We start from the raw sequence: 16,884 nt of genomic DNA, 5'->3' as shown, positions 1-16,884 counted from the left end.
TTCATATGAGGAGGATTGTATGTCTTTTAAAGCAGATGAACTTTCATCAAAAGTGACATGAATGGATTCATATACTTTTTGAAGACGAACATTAAATACCCTAAATTCCTTGCTTATAGAAGAGTATCCTACAAAATAACCATCATCCGCTTTGGGATCAAACTTACCTAGGTGATCCCTATTATTCAAAATGAATACAGGGCATCCAAACACATAAAAGTATTTGACTTGAGGTTTCTTACCTCTTAAGACTTCATATGCTGTCTTATGATGTCTTTTGACAATTAGACAACGATTCTGGGTGTGACAAGCTGTGTTAACAGCCTCAGCCCAAAATTTGTTTGGGAGAGAGGACTCACTGAGCATTGTTCTAGCAGCTTTGATAAGGGTTCTATTCCTTCTTTCAGCGATACCATTTTGCTTAGGAGTTCTGACAGATGAGAAATTTTGTGAGATCCCTTGATCATCACAAAACGATTTAAGAGTGTGATTTCGAAACTCAGTACCATGATCACTTCTGAGTTCTTTAACCCTTATGCCATTGAGATTTTCCATTTTCTTAATAAAATTTATAATCTCTTCAGCAGTATTACTCTTGGAGTGAAAGAAGATAGTCTAAATGTATCGTGAATATTCATCCATGATAACTAAGGTGTATTTGCTACCTCTTAGACTTAGGACATTTACTGGACCAAAAAGGTCCATGTGAAGGAGATGAAAGCATCCTTTGACAGAGTTGGCTTGCTTGGTTTTAAAGGAAGCTCTATAGCCTTTACCTTTTTCACAAGCACTACAGAGTCTGTCCTTTTCAAAGGATAGATGAGGAAGACCACGGACCAAGTTTTTCTTTGCTAGTGAATTTATGGTTTTGAAGTTCACATGCGACATACGCTTGTGCCATAACCAATTTAGTTCAGCAGCTGACTTGGCAAAGAAACAAGTCTCGCTATCAGTTTTGATAGGAGTGAAGTCAACGAGATATACATCTCGTTTTCTGGGAGCAACCAATACGACTTCCTTGTTGATATTTACAACAGTCCCTTGATGTTTATCAAGAATGACTTTGTAGTCAGCGTCACAAAGTTGACTAATGCTTATAAGGTTGTGTTTTAATCCATTCACATAGGCAACTTTGGAGAATTTGATTAACCCATTTGAGAGGAGACCATAACCTTCAGTTTGTCTGGTAGAATTATCACCAAACACAACAGTAGGGCCAGCAGCCTCTACATAGTTATCCAGCAAGGTCTTTGAGCCAGTCATGTGTTTTGAACATCCACTGTCCAAATACCACACACCTTTTCCCAGCGAACCCTGCAAGGATAAGACAGAAGGCTTTAGTTTGGTCCACTTTCAAACTCACTGACAGGAATGTCAGTAAAATTAATGATGGGTGCATCAGTGGTGGAGGATGACTCAGTGGAAAGAGTTTCCTCAAGAGTGAAAAGGTTTCCTAAGTCAGGAGGCATATGAGTTCTATCATTCTCATCAGTGGGCATCATGTTATTCCCACTTTCTTGAAGCACCACTGAGTTGCTAACAACGTTGGGAGCACTAAACTCAACCAACATTGCTGGTCGTCCTCACGAATTGGAGATGACATTTTGAGAATGAGGAATCTCAATGCGTTGAGAGGCAATATAGTTAGCAAGATTAGTTTGATGAGTCCCCATAGAGTTAGTGACAGACCCAGTGATGAAAGATTCATTAAGAGGACTCTCACTAATCCTGGAAGATGAGACATGGTCAGATAGAGAGGCACAGGCTGAAGTGTGAGCGTTTGTTTGCACAACCACTTCAGGGGCATCTCTTGAATTACAACAATCTGTTGCAATATGTCCTCTCATGCCACAGAGATAGTATTTCCTGTTTGAGGAGTTATTTTGTTGATTGCTAAGAAGGAATTCCTTGAGTTGAGATGACAAATCATTGACTTGTTGAGCAAGTTTAACAATTTTGGGGTCAGAAGAGGTTGAAGCCTTGGTCTTTGCCTTGGCCTTAGGCTTTGATTTTTGCTTGCGAGAGTTCCTTGAGAGAGGAGGGGGACCCAAGAGAGATTGACCAGTGGGGTCATCTAGATGAGGAGTGGAAGAGGAGGCCACTTGTGAGCCTTTTAACACACTCCAAGCTTGTTTTAGATTAGTTTGAGAAGAGGAAGTCCTAGGTTGAAGAACTCTATTGGGAGTGGTGGACCTAGAAGAATGATTTGGAGTGGAAGATCTCCCTTGCCTGTGAGGGAGATATTCCTCAATAGTAATAGAAGATAGTATCTGCTGGGAGGACAACTGTCCTTTATTGGGAGTGGAGGATCTCACTTGCTGATGTGGCAAGTGTCCCCTTTGTGGTGTCACACTCCTTACTTGGTGCTGAGGAACATTTCCTCGCTGAGGAGTAACACTCCTTAGTCGTTGCTGAGAAATGTTTCCTCGCTGAGGAGTTGTATTCCTCATTTGTTGCTTAAGAATGTTTCCTCGCTAAGGAGTGGTTAATCTGTTGACCGACTGAGGCACATTACCTTTTTGAGGAGTTGGATGTCTCAGAATTGATCGAGGTGGAGAAGAGTGAGATGTCTGCTAATGGACAAACGGTTTAGCTTGAGATGAGCCTTCATGATGAAACCTAGCATCTCCAGACCTTACACGTCTCACCATGAGACGTTCATGCTGAGATTCCTTAGCATTTAAAACTTTAGAGGGAAAAGAATTAGATAAGACTGACTGAGGTTGCTGTTTAGTATGATCAGCTCGCTGAGGCGTGCTATAGTCATAGGGAGCAGCAACGTTACTTCTTTTGAAAGTCTCAGACATATTCAAAGTAAGTGGCTGAGGAGCAATGGACTTGTATCCATCACTTGAGATGTCTCCATGAAATGTTTCATTTGGAGAGTATTGAATTTTTCCTTCGTGTGGCATCATCCCAACAATAGGCAAATGGGAAAACATGTTATTAGAGGATGAGGATGAGCTAACTACTTTAGCTTCAGAGGAATTTGAAGGGTCGCTGGAGAGAGATGTGGAGGATCCAGCGTCCATTTCAGTGTGATAATCATTTCCTTTAACAAAATACCACTTTTTCATTTCCTCTGAAGAAGTAATACCAGATGGAGGAATTGAGATTTCAGGTTTCACATCATCTTTAAACATGTCAGCGATACAGGCAGCAGATTCAAAATCTCCACCTATCACTGCCTGAACTTGTGCAGGGACTTGTTCTTTGAGGCATTGATGATGAAACTTAGAAGATTTTGACCAAGAGGTCACAATCTTCTTGAGATTGAGGACTTCAAGCTTAAGTTTTTCATTCTCAAGCTGAAGCTTTTGAGTCAGCAACTCATGTGACTGAAGTTCAACATGAACATTTTTTAGTCTGTTGAGTTTTTCAGATTTTTCACTCAATTCAGAACTTACTGAAAGGAGTTTTGAGTGTGCTTCAGCACGCAGAGTTTCTACGAACTGAAGATCACATGACAAGGATTCAAGAATTTTTGTCTTGTCCTCATCAGCAGATGAAAGAAGAGTATGTACCTTTTTGACAGTGATGTTGACCCACTGACTTGTTGAGACTTGGTCTTTTGTCAGCGCATCATTATCAGCCAGAGCTATGAGACACATGGTGTCAACATACTCCTCATCATCGGAGTCATCTGAATCAGCCCAATCATGCTCTTCTGCGACCAGACCTTTGCCTGGTATTTTGGCTTCTTCAGTTTCAGCCATTTTGGCTTTGAGCTGATAATACTTGTTCCTGTATTCATCAGTAGATTTAGATGAGTTAAATTTTGGAGCAGCAGGAGTTAGGATAGAAACCTTGCACTCCTTTTGATAGTGGCCTTTTCTGCCACATTTCCAGCATTCTTCCTGTGATTTATCCACAGGAGGCTTATATGGAGCAACCGACTTACGGTTATTCCATTTCCTGGAGTACTTCAATCCAACGATTAAGGCAAATTCCACAAAATCACTGAACATTTCTTGTTTCTCTTCAGCATCAAGCTCTTCAACAAGAGCTTGAAATGATGCTGGAAGAGAAGAGGTGCTGGCACCATCATTGGGATAGATGGGCTCAGTAGAGATGAGAGCAAGAGGGTCAGTTAAAGGATTTGCAGAAGTGCTAGTTGCAGAAGAGGAGCTAGCATGTCTCCTAGATTCTGCAGAGGCTCTAATGTTTTGAGCCAAGGCTTTCTCTTCAAATTGAAGAGTGCCAAACAATTCCTCAAGATCCGGTTCTTGAATTTTTTTAGTGGTACGGAGGATTTGTCTAAGATTCTGCCATTTGAGAGGGAGTGAATCGATGAACTTATGGTATACCTCAAAATTTTCATGGGTAATATCAACATTTGTCATGTCATTGAGCAACCCTTTGAACCGGGTATATGTGCCCTCGAGACTTTCATCAGGAAGAGAAAAGAAATTTTCATAAGCACGTTTAAGGTCAATTTTCTTGGTTTTAATCAAGTCAGCTGACCCTTCATAAGTGCTCACTAGCCTTTCCCAGACTTCTTTTGAAGTGGGGAATTTAATGACTAGTTTCATCACCTCAGTGGGAAGAGTGGTGATGATCATGTTTTTTAATCTAGAGTCAAGATTTACGAGCTTTCGCTCTTCTTCAGTCCACTGGACTTTTGGCTTAACCAGATCAGTCACTATTTCAGGAGCATCAGGTGTAGCACCTGGTGTCCTTTGAACATACGTGGGTATGTAAGGACCTTCACTTAAGATGGTCATAAGATATGGTTCTACACCCACTATGTGTAGTAACATTCGTTCCTTCCATAAGCCAAAGTCTTTTGGCTCAAATTTTGGAGGAATAGAGACGTAACCAAAGTCACGCGTGTTAACCAGAGTGGGTACAAACGACATGTTTTAAGCAAGGAAATTTTAAAATTTAATTAGAAAAGACAATAATGTAAACACAAGAGGCAAACAGATCTTGTTCCAATAATTTAGGAACGGTGGCTCTGATACCACTTGATGGTCCACGAATGCACTACTTGTGTTTGATTAACTAACTTGTAATATAAATATTAAATAACAGGAATAGAGATAAGAAGTAAAGAACTTTGTTTAGTTATATGTATTTCAAACTAAACGATGAAAACATGGATGGTTGTTTGACAACAACAACAATAAACAGAAAAATGTGTTAAGTTTTTGAACACACAAAACTTAACAAATAACTAAAGAGAATAAAGTAAAACTATGGAACACACCAACTCAACATAGTGGCTAGGTCAAGTGATTCCTTTTATAGGCAGATAAGGAATCACATGACTACTCTAGTAGATGTTGACACATGAAGGTTGTCAACTATCTATTGGTGGATCATTCAGATCTGCAGAGGTCTCTTTCCTTCATCTTGTTTGTTTCCAAAAGCGGTATGAAAGAGAAACTCCATTGCACCGAAGTAGTACAAGGTCACATGTCTTTATCTCGATCTTTCAACACGTGTCCTTGGGACCATTTTTCTATTCTTCAAATTCCTGCTCATATTTGTCTTACAAATACTGGACGATGAGTCATTGAACATATCCTTTAGACTTTGAAGATAGATTATGCTTTGCAGATGTATGAGCTCGCTGACAGCTAGCTGAATGAGTCACTCGCTGAGTCCCTCAGCGAATCCTTGATCCAACGGTTTTTCTATATATCACCTTGCAGGCTTGTTATTGAATATATAACAAGTATATAGGCTATGTTCAGTGAGTAGCTAATATTCTTCCTAAATAAGTAATGGCCGTCTCATGTTTCGATTATATATTGGAGATGAGCATACTTGGTCTACCACAGGGGTTCAATAAGGAGACCCACTTGGACCACTTCTTTTCACTCTTTAACTGCATCCTCTTGTACATCAGATCAGATCGAGACAGGTGCAAAGTTCTTCTTCATGCCTGGTACCTTTATGATGAGACTTTCATTGGTGATACGAAGGAGGTAGCCAAAGTGTTGGATATTATTAGGGTGACAGGCCTATCTTTGGGTCTTGAACTCAATATTAAGAAAACAAAGTTATTTTGGTCTTCTTGTGATGGTAGGAAGTCTCGTAAAGGCCTATTCCCCGATGACATTGGAAGGCCGTTATTGGGTGTGAAGCTTCGTGGGGGAGCCGTAAGTAGAGATGACAGTTTTATTAGTTGGTTAGCAAATAAGCGAACTGTTAATGCAGTTGATTTGGTAAGCCTTCTTCAAAGCTTGGAGACCCGTAGAATGAACTGCTCTACTCCGATCATGTATGGTCCTGAGGACTTGTCAACCTATTCATATGGAGGAGGCTGCATGTTTATTTGACGAAGGATTACGTGGGGAGATTGAGGACATAGTTGTTTGCAGGTAGTCCCTTTTTTTGGAGACCTCCAATGGCAGCTTGCTTCCTTATATGGGGGTTTAGGGTTGTATTCAGTAGTTGAGGTTTCATCTTATGCATATGTGGCATCAAGGGCCCAATCTTGGGTGTTACAGGATCATATTTTACGGGACAGTGGTTTATACGGTATGGATTCAAATTATACTTTTGTTTTGGCTTGTCTTCGTGATACGATTCCAAGCTTTGACTTCAGCGGTTTCACGAACAAGGACTCCGCCCCCCTAAAGCGGGCTGAGATCTCTGCTAAGAAAGAAGCACCAGTGAATTTCTTAACAGACCCGTCGGAAGGAAACACTCAGACGAGTTGACATTTTGGTTTTTGGATGGATGAGAGGAAAACATGCATTGGATCTTACGGGGGTTTCCCCTCTCGTGAGCTTAGGATGTAGCATGTTCACGGTGGGTCATGCTGCTTTAAAAGCTGTTTCATGGAAATTGGCCAAGTGTCTTGATAATCAACACGTATTTTAATACCATTTGCGTTTAACACATTTGAGTTTCTTGCACCTGAGGCCGTTGAGCTACGTCGTAGGGTCCAACAAGTCATGCATACTCACGTCATGATGCCAAGATACATGAATGTTGTTTTTAAACGTCTTGATTTTTCTATTAAAAAAAAGAGTTAGCGGTGCAACTTGTTGCCCGTTTATCGTTTATTCTTATGTAAATTTTTATTAAGTGGAATAAAAAGCTACTTGATATAAAAAAATCCGTAATAAATATAATATATACCAATAAATCTCGTACAAGATATATAAAAAAAAAAGAAACTATATCTATTTCATTAATTAACTAGATGTAATTTTATAAAGCAAACGTTACTCTATATTAAAAAAAGATTTGACATACACATTTATATTTTTCCAGCTAGAACAAAAATTGATGTGTTCATTAATACAGGAAGAAAATTAATGAAACATTCAACCATAAGTCTATAACTCAAAAATATGATCAAAAGATAATACCTTTAATTGTATATATAAATGAGTAGGGGTTTAGTATCTGGGGATGTAAGTAGCTTTTACATTTTTCCGTTCATTGTATGTAATCAACCCGCCAAATTGAATGATTAATGTAAAAGTGTATACGTGACACACCATATGAGCTGCCACGTAGAAGTTTTTGATTGGTCAACCTTAAAATTTTACATTAATCGGTCAAATTTAGCGGGTTAATTGCATACAATGAACCAAATGAAAGTTACATTCACACAATAGAAAAAATGTAAAAATTGTTTACACTTTCAGACACTTAACCCAAATGAGTAGAGACAGAGGTAATATGTTTATAAGTACTTTCAATTTTTCTTTAAAAATATCTAAACAGTTTTATTTGTAGATATTTTTAATGTGATATTAAATATTTTATTCAATTTAAGTATATAAAATAAATAAACTTAAGTGTATTTTAACATTAGTAAATTTATGGTGTAAAAATATTAAAATATCATGTAAATTTCTCGTGTAAACAACAAACTCTTCAAAGAAACTATACTTTGATGAGATGATACAAGCAAATTTAAATAAATTAAAAACCTTTAAAACGATACAAATGATGAAATGAATGTATCAAATTTAGTTAAAACATAGATAATATATTTGCAATAAACCGAAGATATTTACTCCTTATGCGTCACAAACTCCTGAGAAGTTACAATATATATTTATAATAATAACAAATTATCATGTCGGCTTAATGGTGGTCTGATGGTTTATAAAATTTGAGTTGAAACCCATTGTCACGGAGTTCAAGGCTGACATCTATTCGGTAGTTCTGGTATTTCAAAAGAATCTTCCATTAATTCCTCCAAATTAACAACAACGTACGTAGCATAACAACATCAGCGGCCTCCATATACCATGTTTTGACGACCCGTTTCATCCATCCATCATCAATGAAGTGATTCCTGATCGTATCGCCATTGGCTTCTACCCTCGACGAGGTTCTAGAATCTAGACGTTACTCTCCGATTATCGATGTGGATGAAAGATTTCCTCATCATATCAGAATCGGCTTCGATACTCACATTAGCAAATCGTATTTTTGAATTTTGAGTACAGTATTAGCTAGCTAGCCGCTTATTTTATTTTTTTTAGTAATATCTTCAGTGAAATTAAGTCCATATAAGTTATGGCCTCAAATTTTGGTGTAAATGTACGTATGATATGTTTACGAAGCAGGCCTTTAAAGTGATATAGAATTTGCGGATAAATGTTATGTTTCATCAAAATTATGTTGTCCGCAGTGACCATATATTTCGAAGCTTTTCCAGACCACCCCAACTCTCCGTTAATCGCTTCTATAAAATCGAAACCTAAGACCTCTTTTAGGAACACTAGACGAATACCCGCGCAATGCAGCGGTGTAGGCAGCGGCTTGTCGGTGGCGACTTGTAGTGGCAACGGCAATAGATAATCGATGTAATTTATGTGATTTAAGGAGATAATGAAGGTAATTTAGTAAATAAAAGATATATCTCCAGATATATATTTTAAGTGATTAAAGATTCTAATAAAATACTTAGTTCGTTTAAAAGTAGCTAAGTTCAAACCTTGCTCTCTCTTTATATATATATCCAGTATAGTAACCGTGCAGTTGGATCAATATATAGACAAACTTTGTTAATTAAATAGGCCACACTCTTATAACCAATTAACCAAGATCTATCCCATCGAAGGTTTGGTATGGGGAGACCTAGGTTCGATACATATATGGGATAAATATTTTGAAATGTAACAAATTTTGAGCGAATGTTTATAATGTGAAATAACTAAAGTTGTGTTCATTGTATGTACTCATTTTTAAATTATGTCTATTGTATGTAAAAAGGCATACGTGACAACTATATATAGCTGTCACTTGTTAACTTTTTATTGGTCGGATACATTTTCTTACAGTCATAATTTAAAGGTGATTACATACAATAAACACAACTTTAGTTATCTCACACTATAAACAATATTCGTCCAAAGTTTATTACATTCATTAATACCTAACAATATAGGCTATGTTCGGTCAGTAGCTAATTATATTTCTCCTAAATAAGTAATGGCTGTCTCATGTTTCAATTTTGAGCGTGGCTTTTAGAAGCTTAAACCCCAAGCTGAGGTACCTGCATTAAAAAAGCATAACTTACATAACTTATGCATACGGTATTTTATAGATTTAGAACCAATATATCCATAACTTATCCTATAAATTGAAAATCGAAAATAAATTTTTTTAATCAATTTACTTACCTAAAACAATCTTGTAATTTTTAAAAGGGGTAATAATCCAAATAGCATAGCTACTCTCACATCCCCAACACGTTATCAAATGGAAAAATAGTTTAATGTGAGACAAACCGTGCAATAATGGGAACAAAAAAAACTTAAAAAGGATAGTAGAATTCAAAGAATTTTTTTAAGTAAATAAATAAATAGTAGTTATAATTCGGGGAAAATGAGTATAGCAAATTACCAAAGATAAATATAGGGGTAGGATTTATAAACAGGACACAACTTTGTTCGGGGCCCTGAAAGAAATAAGTAGACAACAAATTGGTCTGATAGTTCGATAGACTTTCCTTTCTTCTTGTGGGCCTGAACATATCAAACTTATATAACTATGGATTGACAAAAATGGGCCCAAATAAAGGTGGCTGTAAGTAATATGTACTTGAGAAACTTGCATAGGGTCAAAGGACCAAACAAGTAACTTTCCTTAATTGCGAACAACGATACAAAGTAAGACAAATATGTAATTTGTTTATGTAAGAACCGCATTCGGAAAAAAAAAATTTGCAATTGATTTATGTTAAGCAGTCTTGGAAAATTTTACAAGAATGATTAGATACAAATAGATACTCATTTTTGCCTACGAGGGAAAGAACTCGCGCGTTGGGGCGGTGAGATGGTGAGAGTGATAGGTCATAAAGTGTGATAGGTCGTAAGAGTTGATAGGTCATAAAGTGTGATAGCCAAATACTTTAGCCGTACAGGCTCCGGTCTCGGATTTAAAAATTCACCGAAAGTATATCAAATGACCTCTTTAATGAAAGAGCATGGAATTTTAAGAACACTCATATAATTTTTATAATTTGTCGATATACGGTTTTTGAATGAAGTAGGGGAATAAAATGATTTATAAAGAAGAGAAAAAAAAATTTAGTATTTAGATTTGAGATGGGAAAGAAAAAATGAGTGGTTAAGATTTTTTCTATTGTTGTTGGAGTCAACAATAGATGTGAAGATGAGCTAGACAAATTGGCTTCAGAACCCTCTATTGCACGTCACGAGAGTTAGGATTGTGAAATGAACTTTTTTTTCGGCTCTGAATATTCTATTGGTGCTTTATAGATATCTCGAATATGATGTGTTGGTAAAGTCTAGTTTTGTAATTGTACTTTAAGCTCCTAGCGTCTTGCTAGTTGCTTTTTTAATATAATTTCGCCGTTCGAAAAAAAAAAATTTTTTTAAAGATATTATGAATAAGTGACGAATATTTTGGGATTTTAACTATTTAAAGTTGAAAAAATAGATGAAACAAATACTCTGTAATGTAGTAGAGATATTAACTTCATTTCTTTTTAGAAGTGGAGGTGACTATTCATGGTCTTTGTGGGAACCGTGTTAAGACAATTCAGTTTTGGAAGTTTAAATGGTTCCAGAAACGAGTTTACATCGACTTCTATTTCTAGAAAATTAATTAATTTGCTTTCAGTGGTCCTAACTTGGAAAGTTTGAAATGCCTACGGAGACGACTTTTGATTTTTCATCAATATTCCTTCATCCGTGAATATTTTCCACACTAAATAACGAAGTTCCTTTTTTATGCCACCTGTAATTAATTTGCATCACAATTAAAAATCCCTATTTATATATTTTTTTTTATAACATAATCATCATAAAAATAAAGAAATATATTGATCGAGTAGCATCTTTGACTTGATTAAGTCATCAATGCAATGTGAATGCTGATATTTTCTTACTTCAAGTCTTGCATCCTATAGATGACTTCAGCAAGAACATCGAGAAATCTTAGTTTAAGTTATTGTTATAGTGCAAACATTCCATAATTATTGTATTTATGTGTAACCAGTAAGTGTATACCGTGCAAAACAGTATTAAGAGACCCTCTATCTTGAAGATCAACTCTTGAGGCAAGCGTGTTTTACAAATAATTTGGCTTTGTGCTTACGGGCGGCGGGTGAGTTATTTGGTTTTTCCTGGATCCGGAGTAATTAACTTTGGTAATAAAAGGGATTCGTTCGACTGGATTTGGTGTGATTTTTCTTTCACCAATGGCTCACTCCGTATAGAGTACCTAAGCGATTATGTAGTTGATAGTTCAAAAAATAAGACATAACAAAATTTGTGTCACAATAAGTAAGTATAAATTAATATATTAAGATTCATAACGTATAACTATGTAAAAAATGTTAGTAAAACAGTGATTGATGTGTAAAAAAATAATAGTAAATTTATCATTATTATGCTAAATAGTGTATGGCCAAGTTGCAGCTTTGGGAGCTCCCTAGTAGTTTGCTAGGCTAAATTAAGTAAACAAGTCGTACAACAATGTCCTTATAGCTGATGCTAGGTATGTACGTACCTCAGCTATATAGCCTTAATATATATATATATATATATATATATATATATATATTGCATCCTCTCTTCAATAATCTACAACTAATACCACACATTAACGTACAATTGAACAAATAATTAAGAAACAATAGTTTTGAGCTTAGTTGACATGAGCCTTTGATCGCCGCATAATATATATATATATTATTTTTTATATATAATTTTTCCAACTTTTGACATTTACCGATTACCGTGACTTTTAGAAATTTGAGTACATTCAAAAGAGTGAAAAGGAACTTTCGTAAAATGACTACTTCAAATCAGTTTTAAAAAAAAAAATCAAGTTAATTGTTAGGTATAGCAGTAGCTATGTTTATCATGTCCTGTAATTAATAAAATTATGTTCACTACTAAGGATGTGAAACAGTCATATATATCTTCATAAAAATAAAAATAAAACACATATACTAATATGGGCCTAGCAGAGATAGACATGGTCAACCATCAATAGGTCCGAATGCTCACATATCTCTACTACTATATAAGATGATCTATGCCACTGCATATAAATGTGCATATAGTAATTCAGCCTAGCTAGCTTCCACTACTATAACAATACCCAAAATCACAAATTTCACCTCACACAAACGTACCAATTTCCATTCTATAGCTTCTTTTTTATTACTATTTCCCTAAAGTAGTGGAACAAACTTCCACTACTTCACTAGCTAGCCATGCATTTACAAATACTAGTTGCAGTAGTACTCATAACAATGATGGCATCTTTAGGGAAAGCGAGTGCTCATGAGTTGCCACAATATTGTGAAACGTCGTGTGGTAATGTGAGTATAACATTTCCTTTTGGTTCAGGTCGGCCAGGATGCTACCACAGTCCTGAGTTTCTTGTTACTTGTAACAGGACCCATAGTGATGGGCCTACACTTTTCTATGGTGAAACCAATATTGTTATTAAAAATATGTCAATAATCACAGGCGAGATTGAAGTTATGTCGTATGTTGCTAGTGATTGTTACGACAATGGGTCAAGAGTACTGAACGACTCTTATGATTCGTTTCTCAAGTTGTTTAAGTTCCAAATATCAACCAAGAACAGGTTTGTCGCCATTGGGTGCGACACCTACGCCTATATCCAAGGATCAAGGAAGAATGAAAATTTTGGTACTGGATGCATTTCTTTGTGTACTAATAAGAACAGTACAAGAGATGGATCGTGCTCGGGGATTGGGTGTTGTGAAATTAAAATTCCAGACGGGATGAGCACTGTTAACTTGACCCTAAATAGCTACAATAACCATATCTATGTATCCGACTTTAACCCTTGTAGCTATGCTTTTGTGGTTAACCAAGAGAACAATCACTTCAAATTTTCTTCCACCTATCTGCGCGATTTTGGAAAAGAAGTGAGGATGCCCACGTTACTTGACTGGGCAATTGGGGATGAAACTTGTGAAATAGCAAGTCAGGATACAAAAAACTTCTTATGCAAAGGAAACAGTGAATGTATTGAAGAATATGCTGGTCCTGGATATCGTTGTCGTTGCAAGCAGGGTTATGCTGGCAACCCTTATCTTAAAGATAACTGCACAAGTAAGTTCATTATTAGTTCTAATTATATTATATAATTCCGACCCCCTTGCTTAATTTGCAGTAGATTTCCCACCTGATAGAATCCTGTACTGATTTTTGTATTCTACAGATAAAAATGAGTGTCAGGGCGGAAATCATGATTGCGTGCATAAATGCGTTGATACTGTAGGAAATTATATGTGTTCTTGTCGAAGAGGATACTCTGGAGATGGCAGGAAAGGTGGATCTGGATGCACTGTAAAGCAATCATTAGTTATAATGATTGCCATATGTAAGTATATATAAAGCAATCAAATTTCAAGTCCAGTTCTATATGCGCACATAATATCTATGTAGTTTTTAAAAGTGTATAAAAACTTGTCTATTTGCATTAGTAGAGAAAAAAAGCACAAAGGGACTGGGTTTTAATATAATTAATTTCATATTAAAAGCACACTTTTCAAATTATATTGATAGCTAGCAATAAGTTAATGTCAGTTGTGTTCTCATTATAGGTAGCTTGATTGCTTTCATACTTCTTCTTATACTTGTCACCTGGGTGTATGTGGGAGTCAAGAAGCGTAAGGTTATGATGCTCAGGGAAAAATTCTTTAAGCAAAATGGTGGAATAATGTTGCAGCAACGTATTTCTAAAGATGGGGGTTCTCATGACCGGTTCAGATTATTCACTATGAAAGACCTTAACAAGGCGACTAACAACTATGATGAGAGCAAGATTATCGGTAAGGGTGGCTATGGCACAGTTTATAAAGGAATTCTATCTGATAATAAAATAGTTGCCATAAAGAAGTCCAAATTGTTAGATCAAACCAAAACCCAGATAGAGCAATTTATAAATGAAGTTGTTATCCTTTCCCAAATCAATCATAGAAATGTGGTGAAGCTGATTGGATGCTGTTTGGAAGCAGAAATCCCTTTATTGGTTTACGAGTTCATTCCAAATGGTACTCTGTCTGATCATATCCACGAAGAAAGCAAGTCAGTGGCTGTTACTTGGGACATCCGGCTGAGAATAGCAACAGAGACAGCTGGAGCACTTTCATATTTACACTATGCAGCGTCTGTCCCAATCGTTCATCGAGATATCAAGACTAATAATATACTTTTAGATGATAGTTATGTAGCAAAAGTGGCTGATTTTGGAGCATCTAAACTAATTCCCGTGGATCAGATTGAGTTGGAAACATTGGTGCGGGGAACACTAGGTTACTTAGATCCCGAATACTTGCAGACGAGTCAACTGACTGATAAGAGCGATGTTTATAGTTTCGGGGTAGTACTAGTAGAGCTTATAACTGGACAGAAAGCTCTTAACTTTGATAGGCCAGAGGAAGAGAGGAGCCTAGCTAAATACTTTTTATCTTCTTTAAAAAATGGGAGACTCTTCCAGGTTCTCGATCAACACTTGCAGCTAAAAGAACTCCCCAACGAGATAATCCAAGTTTCAAGAATTGCAGAAAGATGCTTACGTGTTAAAGGGGATGAAAGGCCTACTATGAAGGAAGTTGCGACAGAGCTGGAAGGAATAATGGCATCAGTGATACAAAAGCATCCTTGGGTGCAAAGTATTGAAAATGAAGAGGAAGGAGAGCATTTGCTTAAGCAATCAGCCAATTACTATGCATTCACAGATAGGGGCAGCGGAAGCTCAAGTACTTTTGATAGCATGAGCAAGCAAATTACTTTACCTGCTGCTAGTGGCAGGTGATCAGGGTAGAGATCAGGTTGTATCCTCTATATAACGACGAAGAATAACTTATCTTTCGGATGTTTAGACTATCAGTGTGTTGCATTGTTAAAAGATCAAAGCCTGTGTGCTCTCCGGATCTTTCACTGAAGTATCTATCTGCAGTAATATTTGGTTGTTTATTTGTATTTGAAGCATTTCGTGTGTATCTAGGGTTACAGATACATATTCACACTTACACCTTATTATAGCCTCTTGAAAAATAAGAATTTCAAGAGGCGTAATATGCTCTCACGAATCACGGTTCCTACTACAAATTTATTTGATTTCTTTAAACTCTAATCACAAATCAAGGTGGCCTAATGGTCTCAGTTTCTCACAAAATATCTCAAGTTTGAACCTCCCAACGTAAACATCTTAGGGGTATCACAGGGTTCAACAATTGTCAAAATATACCCCAGTTAGCCCGTGTATCAAAGTCAAATACTCACTCTCTCCAAGTAACCTTAACAGAAACAACCTTCCTTCCCCTTTATACATTAGTGATAATTGTAGTAGTTTGAGTTTCATATATGCTCGAAATTAGTGATATTCATTTGTTTCTGATATGGATTCTTTGAGTTGTATATGTGTGTTTTGTGCTAGTTAGAATAGAAGGTTGATAGTTTGTGGAGATTGTGTTTTGTGTGTTTTGACGGATCAATGTGTTGTTAAACACTTAGAGAAAGATAATTAGTTATACACTTAGTTTTATGGACTTATAATGCATCAAAATGAAGTTTTTGAGTGTTCTCACGTTGTTTATTTATATCTCTATATACTTAATTTCGTAACTTAAGTTGCTAATTTATTAATAGTCAAACGACACAAAAATGGTCGAAGTTCACTGGTTTTTGAATAGGGATAATGACCGGTGGATGTAGTGAACTATGACAAAATGTCTATGTTTTGTATTGATCTAATCGGGGGTCTATGTTATGTAACGAACTTACCAAAACTGTCTGAGTGATGCATGTTACCAGGTAATCTACAGGTAGCCGGTTACCATCCATTTTTTAAAACTTGGGATAATGACCTGTGAATGTAGTGAACTATGACAAAATGTCTATCTTATGTATTGATCTAATCGGGGGTCTATGTTATGTAACGAACTTACCAAATCTGTCTTAGTGATGTATGTTATTTATTGTTTCCAACTCCTCCCGAGTATGTGAGAACTAGTAATTTCTTGTTTCCATTTAGTTATTTATTAATATTCCGAAAAGAGAAATATTGAATTCTGAGGTCAAGGGGATTTGATCTTTTTCGCTTTAGTCTTGTAATGCATTCTTCTAAGTTTATTGTTTTGGGCTTTAACTAAAATCTAACAATTAGTTATTCTTTCTCATTTCAATTCTAAGTTATGTACCCTTAGATTTGTGTGTGTCAATGTGTATATGTTTGAGAATATATGTAATGATTGGTTTCAGGCTCTTAACCTTATAAGGGATTGTAATCTTCAAATGCGATTTTAATTTTTGAGATCTTTGATTTTTTGGTATATGAATGTGTTAGGGTTGATCGGAGAAATGAGGAGGTAGGTGGCGGCCGGAAGATCTGAAGGTGTATACAGTTTTTATATAATTACAAAACTTATATACATATATGTTTCCA

At 36.2% G+C, this 16,884-nt stretch overlaps 1 protein-coding gene across 1 annotated transcript; it reads left to right on the top strand.

Annotated features, from left to right (window-relative positions):
• The first annotated feature begins 12,670 nt into the window (after positions 1-12,670).
• Positions 12,671-15,419, top strand: LOC122585490 (putative wall-associated receptor kinase-like 16). The gene is made up of 3 exons (XM_043757618.1): positions 12,671-13,544; positions 13,654-13,815; positions 14,039-15,419. Exons 1-3 carry the CDS (start codon positions 12,671-12,673, stop codon positions 15,250-15,252), a joined length of 2,250 nt encoding a protein of 749 aa, XP_043613553.1. The 3' UTR covers positions 15,253-15,419.
• Positions 15,420-16,884: the final 1,465 nt, after the last annotated feature.

This window comes from Erigeron canadensis, chromosome 1, assembly GCF_010389155.1.
Source record: "Erigeron canadensis isolate Cc75 chromosome 1, C_canadensis_v1, whole genome shotgun sequence".
NCBI lineage: Eukaryota > Viridiplantae > Streptophyta > Magnoliopsida > Asterales > Asteraceae > Erigeron > Erigeron canadensis.
Note: the sequence above shows the minus strand (reverse complement) of the source record. Positions and strands in the feature narration are given on the sequence as shown.